Genomic DNA, 21,695 nt, shown 5'->3' with positions numbered 1-21,695 from the left:
CCTTTTTTAAGTGACATATATTTTGGGTCCTGATAAAAGCCAGCGTCTATGTTAACTTACTTGATTCTCAAAATAATCCCATTCTGAAATAGACACTGTTATGTCTGTGTTATAAATAAGGAAATGGAGGTACAAAGAGAGTAAGTAATTATCCAAGATCAGCCAGATAACTCACCAGTGGCAGATGTAGGATTCAGTCTAGGCAGCCTGGCTTTGGAGTTTGTGTTTTTTAACCACTATACCATAGTAATCTCTAAATATAACTTCATGATGTTGGATTAAATACATATGAACCATTTTAGTATGCTAGACAACTGGAAAGTCAAAAAAAACCCCACATCTTTTCTACCTGAGATAGAAACTGTTTGCTAAATGGGGATCAGAATATCAGCTTTATCACATAATAAAGCAGGAAGGCGATTATGGCTTAGTCACTGACAACAGTGGGTAAGCTAAATACTTTGCCCTATTAAATTTGCCCACTGAGTAAAAGACTTCTAAGAGCAAGGTTTATCACATGGCCAACCAAAGGAGAATGCTTATCTGCAGCCGGCAAGGTTGTAAAGAGAAGCCTACCTGAAGCTTAGCCAAGTATGCTTAATTTTTTCTAAAACTATTAGGAATTAGATAAGTTAGTGTAGTGGAATTCTCTCTATGTGGAAACCTGAGATACTGAATTGTTCTTTTCTTTTTTTATTGAAAAAAATTTTTTAATTAAATCATAGCTGTGTACATTAATGCAGTCATGGGGTACAATGTGCTGGTTTTGTATACAATTTGAAATATTTTCATCAAACTAGTTAACATAGCCTTCATGGCATTTTCTTAGTTATTGTGTTAAGACATTTATATTCTGTGTTTAGTAAGTTTCACATGTACCCTTGTAAGATGCATCGTGGGTGTGGTCCCAGAATTTCTTTCTAACCATAGTTACACTAGCTATTGCGGTTATACTAGAAAGACAAATGTGTTATAAATATTAGCTGTCAAATCTATACCAAAATAGAAAGTTTATGACTATAAATTTGGTAAATTTCATGCTAAAAATATTTTGGTGGGCAGAAGGAAGTTTAGTTAGGGAAAATTTGGGGAGAAACCCAAAACAGGTTCTAATTGTTTTACATTTGTTTTTCCTCTCTTCTCATCCTTTTAGATTATGTTGGTGGATGGATTTAAAGGACAGAAGGTCCAAGATGTAAAGAAGAGTATTCAGAAAAAGATGATCGACAGTGTATGTGATAGGTTATCCACTGAAGGCTCTGAATACCTGTTAGTTAGTAGATAGCCTTTATAATGTTTTGAGCAGTGGGTTCTGTAGTGGAGCTGTATTAAAGATATTATATGCTTTTGTGGTAGAATATCAACCTATTTAGTAATTCATTTACCTTGGACATCCCACCTATAAATGGTGGTAAATGCAGTGTTCTAAAGTTGTGTGCATGGCGCCAATACAAAACTTACATACTTCAGCAGTGGCCATTTTAGGTACTGGCAGTGAAAATGCTCTTTTTCTGTGGTGCTTTACATTTTACTTTGATCCTCTTCTTACCCCTTCATTTTTGTCGTAACTCTTTTCTATGTAGCTATTTTAACTTTTTCAAGTTTTATTGTTACTTTTAATTTTTCTTCTATTTTTTTTTAAGAGACAAGGTCTCACTCTGTCACCCAAGCTGGAGTGCAGGTATGTGCCACCATGCCTGGCTAATTTAAAAAAGAATTTTATTGAGATGGTGTTTTACTATGGTGCCCAAGCTGATCTTAAACTGTTGGCCTCAAGTTGTCCTCCTGCCTTGGCCTTCCAAGATACTGGGATTGTGGACAAGAACCTTGGCGACTGGCCTTAAATTTTTATTTTTCACAGTTAGGTATATCCTTAGTACAAATAGACAATGACCTATTTAGGCTTTTGAAGTAAAAAAGCAGCAGTTTTCTCTCGATCCTTCCATATTTTTGTAAATTGCTCTTCCTTCAGGGAGACTACTTTCAGCTGTTTAAGTTATTTTAGTATTGACCTCTTTCTTTCTTTCTTTTTTTTTTTTTTTTAGGCAGAGTCTCACTATGTTGCCCTTGGTGGAGTGCCATGGTGTCATAGCTCATAGCAACCTGTAATCCTCTCACTCTGGGCAGCCAACGTGGTTCGATTGCTGTGCTCAGGGATTTAAGACCAGCCTGAGCAAGACCCTGTCTCTACTAAAAGTAGAAAAAACTAGCCAGGTGTTGTGGTGGGTGCCTGTAGTCCCAGCTACTTGGGAGGGTGAGGCACGTAGATGGTTTGAGCCCATGAGTTTGAGGTTTCTGTGAGCTATGATGCCATGGCAGTCCACCTAGGGTGACATAGTGAGACTCTTGTCTCAGAAAAAGAAGTTGTTTATTCTTGAAGGATTATCTTAAAGTTTTGCAAAGAAAATATATTGTTTATTTTAAAATATACTTGTCAATACTCCACTTGTAAACTCTCTCTCTCAGTTGTCCGTTTCTTCTTTCAGTCTCTTTAAACACATTTGTATGTTACTGGTTCCAGAATCTCTGGCTTGTTTTAGTCTGGACTGGTTGCTCACTGTGCTAGTGATCTGAGATGTTCCTCCACTATTACTAAGAATTCCCTTTGCTTTCTTTTCTTTTTTTTTTTTTATTTTATTATTAAATCATAGCTGTGTACATTAAAGTGATCATGGGGCACCATACACTGATTTTATAAATAGTTTGACACATTTTCATCACACTGGTTAACATAGCCTTCCTGGCATTTTCTTAGTTATTGTGTTAAGACATTTATATTCTGCATTTACTAAGTTTTACATGTACCCTTGTAAGATGCACTGTAGGTGCAATCCCACCAATCACCTTCCCTCCACCCATCCTCCCCCCTCCCTCCATTCCCTCTCCCCCTTCCCCATATTCTTAGGTTATAACTGGGTTATAGCTTTCATGTGAAAGCCATAAATTAGTTTCATAGTAGGACTGAGTACATTGGATACTTTTTCTTCCATTCTTGAGATACTTTACTAAGAAGAATATCCTTTGCTTTCTTGAGCTCGTTCTCTTCTTTCCTTGATTCCATGAGTGCTGTTTTCTTATTTACTCTCTCATTTTGGTGAATGTCTGCCTCTGGTTGTTTTCCTGAGGAAGAATGCCTTAGACGGTAGGTTTTTGTGACTTTCCATATCTGAAATAGCTTCTTCCACCTTTATATTGGATTACCTAGGAATAAAATTCTGGATCGGAAATAATTTCCCTTAAAAATTTGAGGGTATCATGTATTACCCCCAGGATCTTTTTCATTGATGCTATTAAAAAGTCCAAAACTGGCTGGGGATGGTGGTTCATGACTAATTGTCCTAGCATTTTGGGAGGCTGAGGTGGGATGGTAATTTGAGCTCAGGAGTTCAAGACCAGTCTGAGCAAAGTGAGACCCCATCTCTGCTAAAAATAGAAAAATTAGCTAGGTATGATGCTGTGTGCATGTAGTTCCAGATACATAGGAGCTGAGGCCAGGAGGCATTCTTATAGTAACCTGTATTCTTTTAAGTGATTTGTTTTCCCTTCTCTCTGAGAGCTTGTAGAATCGCTCTTTTTTTCTCCCACTATTCATAAGTTCATGATGATTTGCCTTGTTGTAGGTCAATTTTCATTTGTTCTACTGAGCGCTTGGAGGGCTCCTTTAATCTAGAGACTTGGGTTCTTCAATTTTGGGAAAAATTTCTTGACTTTTTTCTTGCTTATTTTATCCATTCTTATTTTTTATTTTTGCTTTCTGAATTCTTACTAATCAGATATTAGATCTCTTGGACCCTGGAAATCTTTTTGCTGTTCTTTGTTGGATAGTTCCCTCAGCTTTTTTTTCTTGAGTTTTTGTTTGCTTATTATGTGTTTTTATATTTATTATTTTTTGTTTATGCAAAAGTTTCTTAGAAATCACAAAGAAAAATCTTTTTAATATGGAAAATTTCATAGGTATAAAAACATAAAGAGGGGCGTGGACAAGATGGCTGACTGAAGCCAGCTTTCCACATAGGCTTCCATCCAGAAGGAGAGTTAAAGGACAGAAATTTAGCAAGTAACCTGGTGGATTAGAGCTACACCAAGAGAGAAGGTTGAAGAGTGCACATCAACCCCTCTGAGGCGAGCTGTGACCCCAAGGATACAAACAAAAGGTACAAAATCTATCACCAAGTGGATGGGAGTCCCCTCCCCCATGAGAACAGCTCAGAGTGACCAGCTGAAAACAAGACAGAACCACTTAGCCCCACCACACGCCAGTTTCTCAGGCCATAGCACTGTACGGGTCCTTGACAAAGCTCCAGGGGAAAAATCAAACGGTGTAAAATAATCATGGGGCGGAATCAGTGGAAAAACTCTGGTAACATGAATAACCAGAATAGATCAACCCCCCCTAAGGAAAGATATGGCAGATGTAACTGAAGATCCCATTCGTAAACAGCTGGCTGCGAGATCAGAAATTGAATTCAGAATTTGGATTACAAACAAGATTACTAGAATGGAGGAAAATTTGGAATTAGAAATTCGAGGAGCAATTCAAAAGTTGGAATTAGAAATTCAAGGAGAAATTCAAAAGTTGTCTCAAGAATTTAACGAATTTAAAGACCAAAACCACCAAAGATTTTGATGCACTGAAGCAAGAATTTGCAACCCTCAAAGATCTGAGAAACACAGTAGAATCTCTCAGTAACAGAGGTGAACAAGCAGAAGAAAGGATTTCTGACATTGAAGACAAAGCCTTTGAATGCTCCCAAACTCTCAAAAAGGAAGAGAAATGGAGAGCAAAAATGGATCATATTCTCAGAGAGCTCTGGGATAATTCGAAGAAGGCTAGTATCGGCCTCATTGGAATCCCTGAAAGTGATGAAGTGGCCTCGCAAGGCACAGAGGCCCTTCTCCATGAAATCATGAAAGAGAATTTTCCAGGCATGCCAAGAGATTCTGAAATTCAGATAGCAGACAGTTTCAGAACCCCAGCATGACTCAATCTGAATAAGACATCCCCCAGGGGGCAAGACATGATTGCAAGAGGGACTTTGCCTGACAATTGCAATCAGTGTAACCTGGCTTATTGTACCCTCAATGAATCCCCAACAATAAAAAAAAACTTAAACACAAAACTCCTCAAGGCTGAGCAGAGACTGGCTCCTGAAAGAACACCTTTTTGGGAAGAGGTGGAGGGGTTAAGAGCACTGATGCGGTGTCAAGTGCAGAGATGAACTGGAGCACCCAGACCTGGATCAGGAGAGCCTGCTATAAGCTCTCTTCTTAGCTCAGCACCAGTGACATCAATCTGACAGCTTCCAGTTGGCCACAGGGGACTATTTCAGCATGGAAATCAGCAAATGCTACAAATCAGGGCTCCCTTACTCCTGCCTCCCAGTGGACACCTTTCCATAAGTTTCCCTGCCTCTGCCTGGGACTCCAGCTGCTGCTTCAGGTTTAGCCCCAAGACTGGCCTTTTCCAAGAACAAGAAGTAATCAAGTGATGCAAACTCACAGATGCAGATTCCAGGCCTGAGTGTGGGCACAGAACAGAGCCTGGGGCTCCCCAGGTTGATCATCAACCCCCTACCCTGTGCACCGCATCAATCTGTCTACCCCACAAGCCTTCCAATGACAGGAAACTTAGTGCCCTCTATAAACCGGCCCTGTGACTGCAGCACAGTAGGTCTCAATATATATTTATTGAATAAACTTAAAAAAAAAAAAAGACATCCCCCAGGCATATCATAATTAACTTCACTAAAGTTAATATGAAGGAGAAAATTCTGAAAGCAGCCAGACGTAAGAAATCCATTACCTACAAAAGGAAGAATATTAGAATGACTGCAGATCTCTGTACTGAAACTTTTCAAGCCAGAAGAGGGTGGTCATTGACTTTTAATCTCCTAAAACAAAATAACTTTCAACCCTGGATCCTGTATCCAGCTAAATTGAGTTTCATTTATGATGGAGAAATTAAATACTTCAGTGACATTCATATGTTGAAGAAATTTGCCATAACCAAACCAGCTCTTAAGGATATTCTCAGACCTATCCTCCAAATGACCATCCCAATCCTCTACCACAAAAGTAAACTCACTCAGAAACTTTTGATCAAACTCCAACTTCCACAGAGGCGAAAGGATTAAAAATGTCCACTGAACTTTCAAGAAACTTGATATCCAAAATTTTACCAGACTTATCAATATTCTCCATTAATGTGAACGGCTTAAACTGTCCTCTAAAGAGGCACAGGTTAGCTGACTGGATACAAAAACTCAGGCCAGATATTTGCAGCCTACAAGAGGCACATCTTACCTTAAAGATAAATATAGACTCAGGGTGAAAGGATGGTCGTCCATATTTCAAGCAAATGGTAATCAGAGAAAAGCAGGTGTTGCAATTCTATTTGCACATACAGTAGGCTTTAAACCAACAAAAGTAAGAAAGGATAAGAACGGTCACTTCATATTTGTAAAGGGTAATACTGAATATGATGAGATTTCAATTATTAATATCTATGCACCCAACCAGAATGCACCTCAATTTATGAGAGAAACTCTAACAGACATGAGCAACTTGATTTCCTCCAGCTTCATAATGGTTGGAGATTTCAACACTCCTTTGGCAGCGTTGGATTGATCCTCCAATAAGAAGCTGAGCAAAGAAATTTTAGATTTAAACCTAACCATCCAACATTTGGATTTAGCAGACATCTACAGAACATTTCATCCCAACAAAACTGAATACACATACTTCTCATCAGCCCATGGAACATACTCCAAAATCGATCACATCTTAGGTCACAAGTCTAACCTCTGTAATTTAAAGGAATAGAAATTATTCCTTGCATCTTCTCGGACCACCATGGAATAAAAGTTGAACTCAGTAACAACAGGAATCTGCATACTCATACAAAAACATGGAAGTTAAATAACCTTATGCTGAATGATAGCTGGGTCAGAGATGAGATTAAGAAGGAAATTGCGAAATTTTTGGAACAAAACGATAATGAAGACACGAATTGTCAGAACCTCTGGGATACTGCAATAGCATTCCTAAGGGGGAATTTTTGTAGCACTGCAAGCCTTCCTCAAGAGAATGGAAAGAGAGAAAGTTAACAACTTAATGGGACATCTCAAGCAACTGGAAAAAGAAGAACATTCCAACCCCAAACCCACTAGAAGAAAAGAAATAACCAAAATTACAGCAGAATTAAATGAAATTGAAAACAAAATTAGACAACAGATCAATAAATCAAAAAGTTGGTTTTTTGAAAAGGCCAATAAAATAGATAAACCTTTGGCTCACCTAACCAGGAAAAAAAGAGTAACATCTCTAAGCTCATCATTCAGAAATGACAAAGACGAAATAACAGATTCCTCAGAAATTCAAAAAATCCTTACTGAATATTACAAGAAACTTTATTCTCAGAAATATGAAAATCTGAAGGAAATTGACCAATACTTGGAAGCACATCACCTTCCACGACTTAGCCAGAATTAAGTCGAAATGTTGAACAGGCCAATATCAAGTTCTGAAATAGCATCAACCGTAGAAAATCTCCCAAAAAAGAAAAGCCCGGGACCAGATGGCTTCCTGTCAGAATTCTACCAAACCTTTTAAGAGGAACTAGTACCTGTATTACTCAACTTGTTCCAAAATGTAGAAAAAGAAAGAAGACTACCCAACACGTTCTATGAAGCAAACATCACCCTGATCCCCAAACCAGGAAAAGACCCAACAAGAAAAGAAAATTATAGACCGATATCACTAATGAATATAGATGCAAAAATATTCAACAAGATCCTAAGAAACAGAATCCAGCAACACATCAAACAAATTATACATCATGACCAAGTCGGTTTTATCCCAGGGTCTCAATGCTGGTTCAATATCTGTCAATCTGTAAGTATAATTCAGCACATAAACAAATTAAAAACCAAATACCATAAGCTTTTGATAATATCCAGCATCCCTTCATGATCAGAACACTTAAGAAAATCAGTATAGAAGGGACATTTCTTAAACTGATAGAGGCCATCTACTGTAAACCCACAGCCAATACTGTATTGAATGGAGTTAAATTGAAATCATTTCCACTCAGATCAGGAACCAGACAAGGCTGCCCATTGTCTCCACTGCTCTTTAAGATTGTAATGGAAGTTTTAGCCATCGTAATTAGGGAAGAAAGGGCCATCAAGGGTATCTATATAGGGTCAGAAGAGATCAAACTTTCACTCTTCGCAGATGATGATTGTATATCTCGGAAACACCAGGGATTCTACTACAAAACTCTTAGAAGTGATCAAGGAATATAGTAGCGTGTCAGGTTACAAAATCAACATTCATAAATTGGTAGCCTTTATATATACACCAACAATAGTCAAGCTGAAAAAACAGTTAAGGACTCTATTCCATTCACAATAGTGCCAAAGAAGATGAAATATTTGGGAGTTTATCTGACAAAGGGCGTGAAAGATCTCTATAAAGAGAACTATGGAACTCTAAGAAAAGAAATAGCTGAAAATGTTAAATGGAAAAACATACCATGCTTATGGCTGCGAAGCATCAACATTGTTAAAATGTCCATACTACCTAAAGCAATGTACAATTTTAATGCAATCCCTATTAAAGCTCCACTGTCATACTTTAAGGATCTTGAAAAAATAGTACTTCATTTTATATGGAATCAGAAAAAAACCTCGAATAGCCAAGACATTACTCAAAAGTAAAAACATGCTACCAGACCTCAGACTATACTATAAATTGATAGTGATCAAAACAGCATGGTACTGGCACAAAAACAGAGAAGTAGATGTCTGGAACAGAATAGAGAACCAAGAGATGAATCCAGCTACTTACTGTTATTTGATCTTTGACAAGCCAATTATAAACATTCAGTGGGGAAAAGATTCCGTATTTAACAAATGGTGCTGGGTGAACTGGCTGGCAACCTGTAGAAGACTGAAACTGGACCCACACCTTTCACCATTAACTAAGATAGACTCAATGGATGAAAGATTTAAACTTAAGACATGAAACTATAAAACTATTACAAGAGAGTGCAGGGAAAACCTTTGAAGAAATCGGTCTGGGCGAGTATTTTATGAGGAGGATTCCCCCGGGCAATTGAAGCAGCTTCAAAAATACACTACTGGGACCTGATCAAACTAAACAGCTTCTGCACAGCCAAGAGCACAGTAAGTAAAGCAAGCAAACAGCCCTCAGAATGGGAGAAGATATTTGCAGGTTATGTCTCCGACAAAGGTTTAATAACCAGAATCCGCAGAGAACTTAAGCGTATAAGCAAGAAAAGAACATGTGATGCCATTGCAGGCTGGGCAAGGGACTTGAAGAGAATCCTCTCTGAAGCAAATACGCACACCACCTACAGACATATGAGAAAATGCTCATCATCTTTAATCATCAGAGAAATGCAAATCAAAACTACTTTGAGATATCATCTAACTCCAGTAAGATTAGCCCATATCACAAAATCCCAAGACTAGAGATGTTGGCGTGGATGTGGAGAAAAGGGAACACTTCTGCACTGCTGGTGGGAATGCAAATTAATACATTCTTTTTGGAAAGATGTTTGGAGAACACTTAGAGATCTAAAAATAGATCTGCCATTCAATCCTATAATTCCTCTACTAGGTATATACCCAGAAGACCAAAAATTACATCATAACAAAAATATTTGTACCAGAATGTTTATTGCAGCCCAATTCATAATTGCTAAGTCATGGAAAAAGCCCAAGTGCCCATCGATCCACGAATGGATTAATAAATTGTGGTATATGTACACCACGGATTATTATGCAGCCTTAAAGAAAGATGGAGACTTTACCTCTTTCATGTTTACATGGATGGAGCTGGAACATATTCTTCTTAGTAAAGTATCTCAAGAATGGAAGAAAAGTATCCAATGTACTCAGGCCTACTATGAAACTAATTTATGGCTTTCACATGAAAGTTATAACCCAGTTATAACCTAAGAATAGGGAGAAGGGGTAGAGGCAGGGGAAGGAGGGGATAGGATGGGGGGAGGGAGGGTGATTGGTGGGATTACACCTGCGGTGCATCTTACAAGGGTACATGTGAAACTTAGTAAATGTAGAATATAAATGTCTTAACACACTAACTAAGAAAATGCCAGGAAGGCTATGTTAACCAGTGTGATGAAAATGTGTCAAACGGTCTATAAAACCAGTGTATGATGCCCTATTATCACATTAATGTACACGGCTATGATTTAATAATGAAAAAAAATAATAAATAAACGTTAGACGAATAGAAAACAAACAAAATATAAAGAGTAGTATGATGAATTCCCTGTATACCTATCCCCCACTTTCAGCAGTTACCAATTTGGGGCTATTCAAGAACTGACTGTTTTCTGATTGATCCTTTTGTGTAAGATGCCATTTGTATTTCAAGGATGTGAAATCTTAATTTCTTTGAGGATGACTGCTGGTATTTAAGATATTTGGGCACAAAAGAAACGTTTTTGCATGTGGATGGGTTTTGTCAGTGGGTTTCACTGGGGGAGATCTGGAAAGGACAGTGGGGGAGCCCTAACAACAGGTTTTTTAGCATTTACTCTTGGCTTTGTGAGATTTGCCCACAGAAGATTCTTCTCCACAAAGAGTCTTAAAGGACCTAGTGAGCATTCTTGGGGCTAAATGGAAGATTGCTAGGGATGAATACCAACCTTCAGTGTGCTGACTTTTTTCACTCAGTCCCCCTGTTTTTACTATGATACCCATACTTTTAACTTTGTCCTCTAACTGAGAGATTCTCTTTGACCCTTTCCAGAGAATAAACTTTTAATGTTCTGCTGGCATAGGGAAAGGCAATTGGTTGCCTGCGTAGTATTTGGGGTTTCTGGGATTTTAATCTCTCGCTCTCTTTTTTTTTTGTTGTTGTTAAATGTTCTGTTATCTGGGGTAGAGTACAGGGTCTTGGTCTATTGCTTGGGTTAGAGTGAAATAGCATCATTATAGTTCACTGCAGTCTCAACTCCTGGGCCGGCCTCAAGCAGTCCTTCTGTCTCAGCCTCCTAAGTAGCTAGGACTACAGGTGCATATCACCACGTCTGGCTGATTTTTTTATGGAGAGGAGGTCTTGCTATATTGCTCAGGCTACTTACTAACCTCTTTATTTAAAAGACTTCATTCAGTCAATTCTCTTTTCAGCCTCATCCAATCTCCACTCCCAGAGCTATTTTAATGCTGTCAATTTCTAAGTTTTTTGGAGATTCTGTGGTGGAATTTGGATTGCTTTCAGCTTTCTCTATGGCTTGTTTAAGAGTCAGCTAGCTTTCTTAATTCTGCTTATCACTAATTCTTGTGGTTTTCAAAATTTGGTTGTTATGTTTACTTCATTCTTTTTGTCTTTGTAAATTCATGCTATTAACATATCTGTAATCCTAGCACTTTGGGAGGCAGAGATGGTTGGATTGCCTGAGCTCAGAAATTTGAGACCAGCCTAGAGTGAGACCCTGTCTCTAAAAAATACATAACTGAGCGTTGTGGTGGGTGGTCCCAGCTACTCAGAAGGTTGAGGCAAGAGGATCACTTGAACCGAAGAGTTTGAGGTTGTTGTGACCTGTGATGCCATGGCACGCTACCCAGGGTGACAAAGTGAGTTTCTGTTTCACAAACAAACAAACCTTCTCATACCACAGTATGGATTAAGAAAAAAAATTAAAAAACTTTCCTGTCATTTTATTGGAATTTTGAGAGGGAGTCTGTTTTTTTTTTTTTTCCTGAGAAAGAGTCTCACTATGTCACCCTCCATAAAGTACTGTAGCATCACAGCTCACAGCAACCTCAAACTCTTGGCCTTAAGCAATTCTTTTGTCTTAGTCTCCTGAGCAGCTGGGACTACAGGTGCCCACCACAGTGCCCGGCTATTTTTTGGTTGCAGTTGTCGTTGTTTAGCAGGCCCAGGCCGGGTTTGAACCTGTTAGCCTTGGTTTATGTGGCTGGCACCCTCCTCACTGAGCTATTGGGTGCTGAGCCAGGGAGTCTGTTTTTAATCTCTCATCTTGAAAACAGAATCCTAGCTATTTAATTTTAGCTTGAGTAAAAACAGATATTTTATGAGTAATGATACAGAATTTTATTTAATTTTAATTTTCATTTAATTTTTATTTTTTTTGATACAAAGTCTTACTCTGTCACCCTGGGTAGAGTACCATGGCATTATAGCTCAGAGCAACCTCAAACTCTTATGCTCAAGCGATCCTTTTGTCTAAGCCTCTTGAGTAGCTGGGACTATAGACACCTGCCACAAAGCCCAGCTAGTTTTTTGTTTTTCCTATTTTTAATAGAGACAGGCTCTTACTAGGCTGGTCTTGAAATCCTGAGCTCAAGCAATCTATCCACCTTGGCCACCTTGCCTGGCTGAATTTTATTTTTAAAAATTATTTAGGGCTGGGCGTGGTGGCTCATGTCTGTGATCTTAGCACTCTGGGAAGCTGAGGTGGGTGGATTGCTTGAGTTCAGGAGTTGGAGACCAGCCTAAACAAGAGTGAGACCCTATCTCTACTAAAAATGAAAAAACTGAGCCAAGAGGATCACTTGAGCCCAAGAGTTTGAGGTTGCTATGAACTACAATGCCATGGCCCTCTACTGAGGGGGGAAAAGTGAGACTCTGTCTCAAAAAAAAAATTATTCTAGCCCATAATGTTTGGCACCGTACATTAATGGATATTTATATTTGGTAAAAATTCAAATTTATGGTAAGTTTTCTAGTGTGACTTTTTTATGATACTATAAAACTTTAATAATAAGATTTTCTATGTTTAGTCTTTTATGTATCTGTTTAAGTGGGTCAATTCATTTAATTTTCTGTTTTCATTATATTTGTATTATAATAAGTATAAAAAGCTGTAGGATCAGAACTATAGGATCAGAAACTGCTAAACATCTTTTCATTTTCCACTGAAAAGAAATAATCTGTTGTAGCTAGGGAAAGTGATCCACTTGAAGATGCATGAGATAAACTTGACCCTAGGAAGAGGAAGAAGCAGTAATGAAAATGTGGAACTTTTGTTATTCGTGGTACAGCATATTTTAAAAAGTATTTTTTATTATCTTTGAAGAACATAGCTTTGATCTGATATAGTATCTAATGTATTTTTATTTACCTTCATTTAGGGAGATGCATTTATTTACATGGAACCAGAGAAGCAAGTGATGTCCAGGTCTTCAGATGAATGTGTCGTGGCTCTGTGTGACCAGTGGTTAGTCTCTCTTATAGCAAGAAAATTCCCTTAGTCACTTTGCTAATATCTAACATAAAAAAAAAAGAAAACCAATTTGTCTACTCTCAGGTACTTGGATTATGGAGAAGAGAATTGGAAAAAACAGACAATTCAGTGTTTGAAGAGCCTGGAAACGTAAGACGCAGGAGAGTGATGAGGGAGGGGAAAAGAGTTGAGAAACATAAAAATAATAAAGGTGAATAGAGATATTTTGTTTTTTGCTGTTTTCTAGATTCTGTGAGGAGACCAGGAGAAATTTTGAAGCTACCTTGGATTGGCTGCAAGAACATGCATGCTCAAGAAGTTATGGTCTAGGTCAGTGGTTCTCAACCTTCCTAATGCCTCCTAATGCTGCAACCCTTTACTACAGTTCCTCATGTTGTGGTGACCCCAACCATAAAATTATTTTCGTTGCTACTTTATAACTGTAATTTTGCTATTGTTATGGATCATAATATAAATATCTGATAAGCAGGATGTATTTTCATTGTTACAAAGGGGTCGCAAGCCACAGGTTGAGAACTGCTGGTGTAGGTAAATAAGCTTCAGATTTTTCAGTTTGGATACCTTTGCCAATTACATAGCAAATATACATTTTTGCCTTTTTACTCTCTCTCTTTTAGTGTTTTTGAATTGAAAGCAAGAGGTTTTTGTTAGAGGGTGAAGAAAACTAGGATGTTTTCCTAGTCCCTTACCATCTATCTGGAGATAGAAATATGACCTTTCTAACCCATGTAGCTTTTATGGTGTGACGTTTTATAGAGAGACTCTAAACTTCACCTATTTTGTTATTTTATCTGACATTTAACTTTTATTACTTATTCAAGTAGAATTTAAGAACTTCCTAAATAAGTCATTTTGTAAATACTATAGTCCTCTTCTTAAAAATGTAGATTTGGTCCGGGTGTGGTGGCTCACACTTATAGTCCTAGTACTTTGGGACTCTGAGGTGAGAAGATTGCTTGAGCTGAGGTATTCAAGGCTGCAGTAAGCTATGATTGCACCAGTGGATTCTATAGATGAAGCGTCTCTTGGTTGCTCATACATTAATTTTCTTCTTTTTATTTTGCAGGGACTCGCTTGCCTTGGGATGAGCAGTGGCTGATTGAATCACTCTCTGATTCCACTATTTACATGGCATTTTATACAGTTGCACACCTGTTGCAGGGGGGTAACTTGCGTGGGCAGGCAGAGTCTCCTCTGGGTATCAGGTTGGTAAACAGATAAAGGAAATAGTGTAATTTTGTTTGCAGGAGTTGAGGCCTTGCATGATGGCTCATGCCTGTAATCCTAGCACTTTGGGAGGCCAGGGAGGGAGGATTGCTTGAGGCCAAGACTTCAAAAGCAGCCTGGGTAACATAATATGAGACCTTATGTCTACGAAAAATTTTTTAAAAATTAGTTGGACATGGTGGTGTGCTCCTGTAGTCTCAGCTACTTGGGACCTGAGGTAAGACTTACTTGAACCCAAGAATTTGAACAGTGAGCTGTGGATGGTGGCATTGCACTCCAGCGTAGGAGAGAGATTGACACCCTGTCTCAAAAAGGGGGGTGGTGGTTGTGATCTTTTGACCTATATATTAAAATATTCCTTTTATTATACTTAGTTTTCATAAGAATTCATTTAGCAAAATTTTGTTATGATGGTTTTGCTTTTTTACTATTGAATTAAGAAAAATTAATGAATAGTCCCTCCCCTATTACCATCATCTGTTTTTTATTCTTATGGGAGCCTGTAGTCTGCATTTGCTACTCTAACTCTGCATTTGTACATAAAGAGATTCCTAATTCATGATGAAAGTATTGATTCTTTCAAATAAATTATATATATAATAATAGTTTGTTTTATTTCTAATATAGACCACAACAGATGACCAAGGAAGTTTGGGATTATGTTTTCTTCAAAGAAGCTCCATTTCCCAATACTCAAATCTCAAAGGAAAAATTAGATCAGTTAAAGCGGGAGTTTGAGTTCTGGTATCCTGTGGATCTTCGAGCATCTGGCAAGGATCTTATTCCAAATCATCTTTCATATTACCTTTATAATCATGTGGCTATGTGGCCGGAACAAAGGTGAATGCTAAAATAGATGTGGACTAGATTTATTGATTGTCAACATGGGTATCTTGTAGCCTCAAGTAAGAAATTATCGTGGAGAGTATAACTAGATTCACCAAGTATGTTCTTTTTCTTTTTTAACATGTATACTAAAGCAGAAAGCTCACCCCCTCCTCCTATCTGCTTTATCCAGATATCCTTATTACCCTATCCAGGCCACCAAAGCATGTCATATTTCAGGTGCATTGATGGTTTGCTAGTAATTCATTTGACTTCCTAGATGCAGGAATAAAACCAATTTAAGTCAGGTCTTAGGATGTTAGAATTGGAAAAAAATCTGCCTTTTAGAGCTGGGAGCCCCAAGGTTCCAATCTTAATTGGTAGCAATGTTCTGACTAGAATCTTGGTCCAGCAGAGGCATTTTTAGTACTGTGTGTCTGCTCCATAGTAACCCTTTCATTCTCTTCCCTCTTGATCCAGACATGTCTTTGCTTTTCTCTTTAGTCCCTCAAGTAGGTGAGAAAACAACCCCCTCAACCTGTTCAAGTTTTATTTCATAAAAGTAAGACAATCTTATGTGACTTGTATTTAGAATGAGATTGTATTTTTTTTTTCAAGAATAAAAGGAAGATTTTGAAGTAGAGGGATAAAATAAATCTGTGGTTCTTGCACTACTTGTCATCCAGTTATTTTTCTTTCTTTTTTTAAATATTTTTTTTCAGGTTTTTTGAATTTATTGTTTAAAATGTATTTTTAGAGAAATTGGTTATCTCAGAAGTTTCCTTTAGTAATAAGCTGAGTCTTCATCCCTTTGTACCAAGTTTTTTATATTTTTTAGGTTTTTAAAAATTACCGATAAGTAATAACATCAAGTCCTTATGCCAGGCTGTAATCACTTTTAGTAACTCCTTGATCTTTTACTATGCCTTTTCAAGGAAGGTCTGTCATATCCATGTTTTACAGATAAGAAACTTACTGAGGCATAAAGAGGTCAAATGACTCGCTCAAAGCTACCCAGCTAATAAAGGGAAGAACCAGAATGTAACCCAGAGAGACTGGCTCCAGAGCTCTTCTCTCAGCCACTGTGATCCCGCATGATCTCGTTGCTAGAATGAATAAATGACGTGTACATAGTTAAATTCAAAGACTACATAAAGGCAAAAAGTTAAAAGTGAACTTTAATCCTTGTCTGTCCACACACCACTTCCTTTCCCAAAGCTCAAAGAACTATATTTATTTTTAAATTTATATAAGATGCCACATTTTTTACACTGTTCTCTTGCTTTTTCCACATAATAACACGTTGTTATTTTTATATCCATCGATATAGCCCCACCTATATTTTAAAAATAGTTATATCATTGGATGCCTGTGTCATAGTTTATATAGCCACGCCTTTGGCTTGTTTTCCCTTTTTTTGCTTGTTAGAAACAGGACTATAATAAATATTTTTATACATTTGTCTTAGCAAATTTCTATAAATCTATTAGCATTTACCTTAAATTGTTAAGCCTGAACTATAACCTTTAATTTTTATTTTCTGTCTTTAAACATTTACCTATAAAGTGAGAAGTGGCCTGTAGCTGTGAGAGCAAATGGACATCTCCTCCTTAACTCAGAGAAGGTAAAGCTCAATGCCTCTTTTTGTTTTTTTGAGACAAAGTCTTACTTTATCCCCCTCAGTAGAGTGTTATGGCATCATAGCTCACAGCATATATTTGGTATAAACGATCAACGCACCTGAAATATTGCTTGGGCTCAAGCAGTTCTTTTGCCTCGGCCTCCCACATAGCTGAGACTACAGGTGTCCACTACACCACCTATTTTTAGAGACAAGGTCTCCGCTCTGGCTTAGGCTGGTCTCTGACTTGTGCGCTCAAGCAGTCCACCTGTCTCAGCCTCCCAGAGTGCTGGCATTACAGGCATAAGCCACCACTCCTGGCCCCTCACTGCCTCTTGAAAGTTTAAGATTCTGTAGAAGGCTTTTTAGATCTAAGAAGTTGCCTTTAAATATATTAATATAAGAGATAAAGATATGAATTAGAGTTGAAAACCTATTAAAATGTCTAGAACTAATAGTATAAACTAAGTTTTTATCTTTAAAATTGAGTAAGTAGAGTAGATAGTATTAATTGAGGGAAGAGATGGGAAAAAGTTACCTATTAATATTTATTTAGAGTGGCAAAAGAGGTATAAAGTAGTGTGACAGACAAAAAGAGAGACAGAGACAGAGATAGAAATAGTAAAGATCTTAGCATTATGACCCCGGAAAATCTTTCTTACTAAGTTGAGAAAGTGGTTTGGTATTGTTTATTTTGTACTTTGGCTGCGAAATTAGCAGAGTAATGGAATTTTAGAGTTTGTAGAACTTCTAGATGTTAGGTAATGCTTCTTTTCAGACAGTAGTCTATTCTATACTACCACCCTACCACTAGTGTTACGGTTAATATCATGTATGAATTTTTTATAGGCTACATAGGACTTTTATCTCATCAATCAGTGTCTTTAACAGAAGGCTGTGCAAACTTGATAGAACTCGTCTGTATGACACTTTTATGCAAATTAGAGAGGGCATCCCCTCCTCAACTTAAAAATAAAACTACAGTGTTTATTTCTCATTGATAAAAATCGTAACAAATTGAATTTGTTACAACCAGTGAATTTTGCTGCAATCAGTGGAATAGCCATGCCAGATTATTAAGTATCTATATCATCATGGAAATAGTTACAGATTTAGACAAATGGCAGATAATAGGAACTGTGGTATGTAACATAAGATTTGGCCAGTGCCCTAATATTGAGAGTTAATTAAAAGTTCATTTAAGGCTTGGTGCCCGTAGCTCAATGATTAGGGTGCTGGCCACATATACCAGGGCTGGTGGATCGAACCAGTCCAGGCCTGCTAAACAACAATGCCAACTACAACAACAGTAAAAACATAGCTGGGCATTGTGGTGGGTGCCTGTAGTCCCAGCTACTTGGGTGGCTGAGGCAAGAGAATTGCTTAAGCCCAAGAGTTGGAGGTTGCTGTGAGCTGTGATGCCACATTACTCTACTGAAGGCGACAGAGTGAGACTCTGTCTCAAAAAAAAGTTCATTTAAGATTTACATTAGACTGAAAAACTGTATTTTATAAGTATGGACTATTTTATAGACTTTATGATATCAATAAGGACTTTTAATTATTGAGCCTCATTTCTTTGTATGTCAAAATGGAACAATATATATTCATTCTGTTAGAACATGACATTTAGGGTCGGTGCCCGTAGCACAATGGTTATGGCACCAGCCATATATACGGAGGGTGGCAGGTTTGAACCCAGCCCGGGCCAGCTAAACAGCAATGATAATTGCAACAAAAAATAGCCGGGAGTTGTGGTGGGCACTTGTAGTCCCAGCTACTTGGGAGATGAGGCAAGAGAATCGCTTAAGCCCAAGAGTTTGAGGTTGCTGTGAACTGTGATGCCACGGCATTCTACCAAGGGTGACATAGTGAGACTCTGTCACACACAAAAAATGAACATCACATTTATTTGTGTTCTGTCTCAACATTATATTATACTAATTTTATTAGAACAGGATGCTTATTGCCATGTAGTAGAAAATTGATATAATCCTCACTTCTTTTTGCTATGTACAAATTTATGCTAATGACAAACATTTTAAAGTAATAAAGATTCCTAGGCTGTTAGTATGGCCTTAATAATAAGAAGGTTCCTAAAATACTAACTCCAACCTTGTGAGCTGGCCATTTCTGAATGACTCTAATTGCTATAAATCTCTACCTTATATAACCAGCAGGAGTATTCCAGGATTATAGTGGAATCATTCCACATATCTAACCCGATTACCAGGGGTATGTTTTTACTGTTGGATTTGACTGGAGCATCACAGAATGGAGACCCTGTCCTACCTCTGTCACTATAGCTGAGTGACCCAAACAAATCATTTTATTGACTTAACTTCATTCAGTTTTTACCTCTCTAAAATTAAAGTATATTTTGCTTTCCATGTTTCTAATTCCTTTTTATTTTATTTTATTTTATTTTGAGACAGAGTCTCACTTTGTCGTCCTTGGTAGAGTGCTGTGGTGTCACAGCTCACAGCAACATCTAGCTCTTGGGCTTCAGTGATTGTCTTGCCTCAGCCTCCTGAGTAGCTGGGATTACAGGTGCTTGCCATAACGCCTGGCTATTTTTTTGTTGCAGTTTGGCCGGGGCTGGGTTCGAAGCCACTACCCTCCGTATATGGGGCTGGTGCCCTACTCACTGAGCCACAGGTGCCGCCCTCCTTTTTTTTGTATATGATCATGGTCAGCCCAATTAATTCGATATAGCCGATTTGGTCTATTTACTTATATATATTCTTATTAATGCTTGTTCATTAACATTATGTTTCAGATGTCAAAATCCACAGGCAACTTCCTCACTTTGACTCAAGCTATTGACAAATTTTCAGCTGATGGTGAGTATACTTTTTTGTTATTGCTGTTGCATAGGGTCCTTTCTCAGATTATAGAAGGCAAATTAAAATTGTTTTCATTTTGTTTTCTCTTTCTTTTAACAAAATGTTAAAATATTTATATTTTCTTTGCGGACAAGTAATGTAATATTTGAAAGACAAGAATTGCTGATACGATATATTCAAGAATAAATTTGAGCTAAAGTTAATTAAAGTCTTCTTTTTTATTTTTTTTTAATTTAATCTTTTTCTTTTTTTAGAAACAGAGTCTCACTTTTGTCACCCTTGGTAGAGTACTGTGGTGTCCAGCTCTCAGGCTTAGGCGATTCTTTTGCCTCCCAAGTAGCTGGGACTACAGGTGCCTGCCACAACGCCTGGCTATTTTTTTTTTGTTGTTTGTTTTTGTTGCAGTTTGGCTGGGCGGGGTTCAGACCTGCTACCTTGGTATATGGGACTGGCGCCCTACTCACTGAGTCACTGGCATTGCCCTCTTTTTTTTCTTTTTTTTGAGGCAGAGTCTGACTGTGTTGCCCTCAGTAGAGGGCTGTCATGTTACAGCTCACAGCAACCTCAAACTCTTGGGTTTGAGCAGTTCTCTTGCCCCAGCCTCCCCAGTAAGTGGGACTACAGGCACTTCTGGAACTACTACTTATTTTAAAGTAGCAATGGGATCTTTCTCTTGCTCAGGCTGGTCTGGAACTCCTGAGCTCAAGCAGTCCCCCACCTTGACCTCCCATAGTGGTAGGATTACAGGTGTAAGCCACTGCGTCTGGTCTAGAGCCTTCTTTTAAATGAAACTCACTGTAATTGCTAAGATTCAAGACTGGTTTTATAGAGATGTTGACTATGTAGGAAGTTTTTCCATGGTTTTTCCTCTGTATTTGGTATTCCCATAGGTAACTTAAACCTGGGAACATTTATTTTTCAGTAAATTTCTTTTGCCTGGCCTCAGTACTATTCCATTTTATTATTACTTTGTTAACAGAAGAAATGCACTATCTTGAAGGAACCATTCATTTTTTATGTAACTAGTCATTATTCTTTATGGTATTTCTTTTTATTGATCTTGGCTGGCTCAGTTTGTGTTCTTGGTTTCTCTTAATTGGTATTAAGTTGTTTCTGACTGTCTCTTAGAATACATTATTTATAGTATCATTTGCTTCCGAATAAGTAATGTATTCATATGGTTCAAAATTTAGAAAGTATTAAAAAGCATGTGCAATGAAAATACTCCCTTCTTATACCTATTCCCTAGCTACCCATTTTCTCTCACACACAGTTATTATTTTCTTCAAACCTTTCATAATGGCTAACGGGAGTATAAATTGGTACAGCTCTCTTGGGGGCAAATTTGATACTATCACACAAAACTTACCTTACTTTTTTGGCTTAATAATCTTTTAGAGATTTGCCCCGAGGATACACCTCCAACAATACAAAAACATAGGTGTGCATAGGGTTATTTACTGCTGTGTTGTTTGTACTTGGAAAATATTGGAATGAACCTAAATGCCTTGTGTAGGAGAGTGAGTAAATAAACTATGGTAGCCACCTTATGGAGTACTCTAGGCAGCAAGAATGAGAAATATCTCTATGAACTGATGGAGAGTGACTTCTAGGATATACTTTTTATAAGAACAAAGTAAAATCCCAAACTGTGCAAAAGAATAATATATGTACCCTTGTGTAATAAAGTAGCAGATATAAGAATATGTATATTTGTTAATTTAAAAAAGTATAGTGAGTCCTCTATATCTTCAGGTTCTGTTTTTGTGGTTTGAATAAACTGTAAATTGAAAATGTAATTAGGCCTACGATAATTGCTTCTGTACTGAACATGTACAGATTTTTTCCTTGTCATTATTAAATAATACAACATAACAACTATTTATGTAAGTATTGTCAGTAATTAAGA

At 37.6% G+C, this 21,695-nt stretch overlaps 1 protein-coding gene across 2 annotated transcripts in view; it reads left to right on the top strand.

Annotated features, from left to right (window-relative positions):
- Positions 1-21,695, top strand: part of LARS1 (leucyl-tRNA synthetase 1) — a 124,458-nt gene that overhangs the window by 35,809 nt on the left and 66,954 nt on the right. For both annotated transcript variants that reach the window (XM_053565939.1, XM_053565938.1), the window contains exons 15-22: positions 1,154-1,231; positions 13,155-13,240; positions 13,331-13,396; positions 13,494-13,576; positions 14,334-14,472; positions 15,122-15,334; positions 16,886-16,943; positions 19,720-19,783. In XM_053565939.1, the coding sequence (XP_053421914.1) occupies positions 1,154-1,231; positions 13,155-13,240; positions 13,331-13,396; positions 13,494-13,576; positions 14,334-14,472; positions 15,122-15,334; positions 16,886-16,943; positions 19,720-19,783 (787 nt within the window). The remainder of the gene's footprint in view (positions 1-1,153; positions 1,232-13,154; positions 13,241-13,330; positions 13,397-13,493; positions 13,577-14,333; positions 14,473-15,121; positions 15,335-16,885; positions 16,944-19,719; positions 19,784-21,695) is intronic.

The sequence above is a fragment of the Nycticebus coucang genome, chromosome 17 (genome assembly GCF_027406575.1).
Source record: "Nycticebus coucang isolate mNycCou1 chromosome 17, mNycCou1.pri, whole genome shotgun sequence".
Classification (NCBI taxonomy): Eukaryota; Metazoa; Chordata; class Mammalia; order Primates; family Lorisidae; genus Nycticebus; species Nycticebus coucang.
This window is presented reverse-complemented; position numbering and strand designations above follow the sequence as displayed.